This window comes from Geospiza fortis, unplaced genomic scaffold (genome assembly GCF_000277835.1).
Source record: "Geospiza fortis unplaced genomic scaffold, GeoFor_1.0 scaffold412, whole genome shotgun sequence".
NCBI lineage: Eukaryota > Metazoa > Chordata > Aves > Passeriformes > Thraupidae > Geospiza > Geospiza fortis.
In genome coordinates this window covers 961,028-965,539 of record NW_005054504.1, presented here as the reverse complement: position 1 = coordinate 965,539, position 4,512 = coordinate 961,028, and the positions used below count along the sequence as shown (strand labels likewise).

General features: G+C 56.8%; 2 protein-coding genes across 7 annotated transcripts in view; one reads left to right on the top strand and one right to left on the bottom strand.

Annotated features, from left to right (window-relative positions):
• Positions 1 to 1,737, top strand: part of LOC102034078 (diacylglycerol kinase delta-like) — a 19,557-nt gene extending 17,820 nt beyond the window's left edge. The window contains exons 25-28 of the mRNA XM_031063445.1: positions 2 to 34; positions 114 to 216; positions 732 to 862; positions 1,283 to 1,737. Of these exons, the coding sequence (XP_030919305.1) occupies positions 2 to 34; positions 114 to 216; positions 732 to 862; positions 1,283 to 1,357 (342 nt within the window). The 3' untranslated portion in view covers positions 1,358 to 1,737. The remainder of the gene's footprint in view (position 1; positions 35 to 113; positions 217 to 731; positions 863 to 1,282) is intronic.
• A 157-nt stretch (positions 1,738 to 1,894) lies between these two features.
• Positions 1,895 to 4,512, bottom strand: part of CCNB3 (cyclin B3) — a 4,582-nt gene continuing 1,964 nt past the window's right edge. For 2 of the 6 annotated variants that reach the window (XM_005428780.2, XM_031063427.1), the window contains exons 6-12: positions 4,260 to 4,361; positions 3,990 to 4,082; positions 3,597 to 3,734; positions 3,003 to 3,158; positions 2,567 to 2,716; positions 2,273 to 2,403; positions 1,895 to 2,123 (exon numbers count right to left, since the gene is read on the bottom strand). In XM_005428780.2, the coding sequence (XP_005428837.2) occupies positions 2,051 to 2,123; positions 2,273 to 2,403; positions 2,567 to 2,716; positions 3,003 to 3,158; positions 3,597 to 3,734; positions 3,990 to 4,082; positions 4,260 to 4,361 (843 nt within the window). In that variant the 3' untranslated portion in view covers positions 1,895 to 2,050. The remainder of the gene's footprint in view (positions 2,124 to 2,272; positions 2,404 to 2,566; positions 2,717 to 3,002; positions 3,159 to 3,596; positions 3,735 to 3,989; positions 4,083 to 4,259; positions 4,362 to 4,512) is intronic. The other 4 variants (XM_031063429.1, XM_031063431.1, XM_031063430.1 and 1 more) reach the window with 4 other exon arrangements.

Sequence of the window (4,512 nt, the reverse complement as noted above, 5' to 3'; positions counted from 1 at the left end):
CTGGCTGGGCCCTGCTGCCCACCCTGCTGAGGAGGTGGGTGCACAGGGACCGGGGTCTGGCACAGCCCAGCCTCAGGGAGCTGTAGCATCCCACCAAGCCTGGCTTCTCACAGGAAGGTGCCAGCAAGGGAAGCTTTAAGCTTCGCCTCAACATCCCCAAGCCCAGGAAGGAGAAGGACAAGCTACAGAAGCAGAAAGCCAACAGTGCACTCCCAGGTAAAGTGAGCAGTGTGCCAGGGAGAGACAGGTGGTGCAGTCCATGCTAGAAAGGACCCCCCTGTGCTGACCTATCCCTCAATCTCCTGTTCTGGGAATGCTGGGGAAGAATCCTCAGGAAAGGGGAACGTGGCTGCTTGGGGGTGGCACCCTTGTCACCAAGAGCCCCTTAAAGCTTTTTCTGATGTCAGACATGCAGAGCACCCCAACCCCATAATTCCTTGGCTAGAGGGAGAAGGGGGCTCCGGTACAGCTCAGACCTTTGGATAAGTCCCTTGTCCACAGCTGGGGGTCTGGTTGAGGGGGAGCAGGTCAGGTGCTCCATAAGTAAGCCAAGGAGAGGAGAGACCTCTGCAGCCCGAGCAGGCTATGGCCTCTGGCCCTGCTGGAGTCAGGGGTGGGAGGGGGTATGCTGTCTGCTGACCACAGGCTGCCATCACTGCTGCCTGCGCTGCTGTGTCCCACTGCCTCCACAGGCCCCAGCAGTCCACCACTGTGCTTTTCCTCCCTGCTAGCAGACAAGTGGGGCTCCGAGGAGGTGGCAGCTTGGCTGGAAACACTTGGTTTAGGGGAATACAGAGACATTTTTGTTCGGCATGACATCCAGGGCTCAGAGTTGATTCTGCTGGAGAGGAGAGACCTTAAGGTACAATCCCCTTGTGCCTCCTGAGGGACTCCCAGCCCTGGGGAGCATGGTGTCCTCCATCCCTCCTCTCCCTATCCTTCCTGGTGGCAGGTTGGCCCTACATCTGGGTCTGCAGAGTTGAGCTTGTGCAGCTTCTGCACAGGGGCAGGGAAGCAGGGGAGGAGGGTGGCCTTGGTCCTCCAGCTTGCAAGGCTCCGTACACCTATCCAAAACAGTATCAGCAGCACCCGACCCTCAGCTGCATTCAGGCATGGGGATGTGCTTTCAAGAGGACAGTGAGCTTCAAGCAAGCACTATGCTCTAGCAAGGGAGAGCATGGGGAGCTAGGCTGTGCCTCATCCTCCACCCTGTGGCTTGTCTACCAGCAAGGGCCAAGAGCTGCCCCCTGCAAATGCATCACCTCCTCTCTCTTTCCTGCAGGACCTGGGGATCACCAAAGTGGGCCATATGAAGAGGATCCTTCAGGCCATTAAGGAACTCAGCAACCTGCCCTAGGCTGACAGCAGGGCAGCAGCCCAGTCCAGGTGCTGGGTGGGTGCTGCCCCCAGGGAACAGGGGTTGGGTAGGGGAACAGGTCCCTGCCCTTGACCCATATGTATGGAGCCCCCCCTGCTTGCCTCGCTTTAACTGTCTGTCCCGAGTGACCCTGGAGCCAACTGCTTCTCCCCCAGCCTATGGGGCTGGAGACACTGAAGCAGAGGTCTACCCCGATAGGTGTGTGGTCTGACCACCAATTCTGCCCCATCAGGGTCAGGTGGTCACCTGCGGCCACCCTCTGTGTGCTCAAGCTGGAGCCAAAGCAAAGTTTCCCCTTCCTGATGTGGGTATTTATGCTGTGTAAATAATTGGAGAGAAGATACTCATTGCTGCTGCTGCTTGCATAGTGTCATTACTAAGGGGAAGGTGGGGAGGAGGGAATTGAGAATACCTTTCCAGCCTTCACCCCTGAGCTTCCTGCTCCCCACCAGTCACCGTGCTCTCACCCTCTGTCTCATCACAACACAGGGAAGTACAGTGCTGGGGCTCCAGTGCCAGCATGTACAACAAACACATTTTATTAACAGTTACACATGACTTTTTTTCCCCCCCCCCCCGCCTCTTCCTCAGTTAAAATTACTATTACTTATGTACATGGTACCACCCTGCTTGAGGGTACCCATTATTTACAGGCTTATTCACAGAGTAGGGCTAGGAACTAGCGAGTGTCTCCTCGAGCTTGAGCATGTCCATGGGGGTGACTTTGGCAACCTCAAAGAAGACCCTGGAAGGAACACATTGGCTTAGAGCTCAACCACAGCCCTGACACCCATCCACCAGTGCTCCCAGATCCCTACAGAAGCCCAGGGTGCATGCCAGTGGTGTCACTCCCTGAGCAGGGACAGGCCTGAGACAGAGCCCCATGACTCTCACCTATGTGAGTACTTGCTGCGCACAGCATTCAGCTTGTCACGGGGCTGGTATGTGAGCAGGAAATTCAGCCTCTTCACCAGGGGGTGCAGGTCCTGGGCACTGTACCCACTGTAGTACTCCAGTGTAGGGGTCTGCAAGGGGACAGCAGGGCTAAGCTGTGTCCTCAGTGACAGTCATCATCTTCCCTGATCAGCATCCAAATCTGATCATAGCCCTAGTGCATCACCCCACTCACTAGTTCATTGCATCCCCCTGCAGTGCCTCCCAGGGTGCCTCAGCAGGGACAGTACTCACCCAGCCCCCAAGGTTCTTCATGGTAAGGGCCAGCAGCAGACAGCTGGCAGCCAGCTTCGAGGGGCTCTCACGGGCATAGTCGTACTCCTGCAGGGTCATCTCACAGAGGAAGCGGGCCAGTGTCAGTGTCTCCATCGTGGCACGGGCACACTGCAGCCAGTGGGCAGGGAAAGGCTCAGCCTTTTGAGCACTGCTGCTCCCCTTCCCAGCCTTCTAGAATCTAGAATGCAGCCTCTGGGGCACAGGTCAGGGATTACACACACCCAGCTTATCACAGACCACCATCCTCACACCCCGAACCCTTTTGAGGGGACCTGGACGAAGTTTCCTTGCTGCCAGCTGGGAGCCTGAAGCCCCAGTGATGTGAGTCACTGTCCCCTGGAGCCAACAGGAGGGGTGCATGGGGGCACCCAGCCCACCCTCTGCATGCACTCACCTTGGCAAAGCGCCTCAGGAAGCGGTAGGGGATGGGGATGTTGATGTCGAACTTGAGGGTGCTGAGGATGCTCATCTCCATAGCAATAAGCTCCTCCCGCTTGTAGGCATCATCACAGATATAGAGGAAGTCATCCACACATGGTGGGCACCGCTCCTGCAGGGGCACAACTGCTCAGCACCCCAATGGGAGCTCATCCTGGCCTCACTCAGGAGATCCTAACCAGCCCGCAGGCCCTGTGAGTGTTCACGCGCTGCTGGACTCAGCAAGGACTCTTAACACCCTGTGGGACTTTTGTCATGTCCATACTCCTCTAGCCCTTGCCTTGAGCTCCATGCCTGCATTAAGTAAACTAGGGTATCCTGATGGTCTATGCAGAGCAGAGAGAAGCTGGCTTTCCAGTGACACCAGGACACAAGTTTCAGCCCATCATGACTGTATTTGCAGCCCTTGGGACAGGAAGGAGGAACATGACAGACATGCCACCCTGGCAGCTCTCAGGGCAGTAACCTGGCCTTCCCTAAAACCCCCCCAGGGACCATAGAGGCACAGCCCCTCTGAGTCTGCACCCCAGGAGAGCACACAAAGAGTCACCTCAAATTTGGAGGCAATGAGGATGGCAGTGGAGCCGATGAGCTGCAGCTTCTCTCTCATGCTCACCACCTCCACCAGGTAGTGGTCTACTAGCTTCACAGCCAGGTACAGTGTCTCATGGTTCAGCTCAAAGTTCTCCTTCAAGAATGAGAGTGGGGGTCAGAACAGAGTGTCAGACAGAAGTTAGGCCTGGCCAGCCCCTTCCAGGTCTCACAGAGGCCAGGGATACCTATGGGCCAGGCTCAGAGGGAGGGATGTAGGCTCATCCCTAGCCCACACAGGGGGAAGATCAGCTCTGCACTGGGAATGCTTGCAGGAGCCTCTGCTAGCACAGAGGTCACACATGCCAAAGGCAGCACAGGGGCTGCTCTACAGAAAGCTGTGCCCTCTCACCTGCACCTCCACCATCCAGTCCACAAGGATAGCACGCATGTCCCCACTGATGTCCGTCTGCTTCTCCATGTAGTCAGGAAGCATGAATTTTTCCTGCCAAAGAGCCAGCTGTCAGGGACAGGGCAACCATGCCCACCTTCAAACAAGCACCTTCTCACCCTGTGCAGTCTACCCTGTGCAATGGTCAGAGCCTCTGGGCAGTCAGTGGCCCTGCCTGAAGTCACTCTTTTCCTGGACAGGGCTGTCACCCCCTGGACAGGCATCACCCACCTCTCTTTCCCGCATGTATTCAAAGATCTCCTTGGCATACTCTGCATTGGCGTAGGGGTCACCCAGCTGCTCCCTGTCAATGTCCTCCACTGCTGGCACCTGCTGGTATGGAGGGGGCAGCAGTAAGGGGGAGGCTCTGTAAGTGCCGTCACCTTGTTGGGGCAAGGCTGCTGCTCCTCTCCACACCCCTTTTCCACCTGCCTTCATCACCCTGCAGTCCCTGCCCCACTCTTTCCCAGGGGATGATTACTGA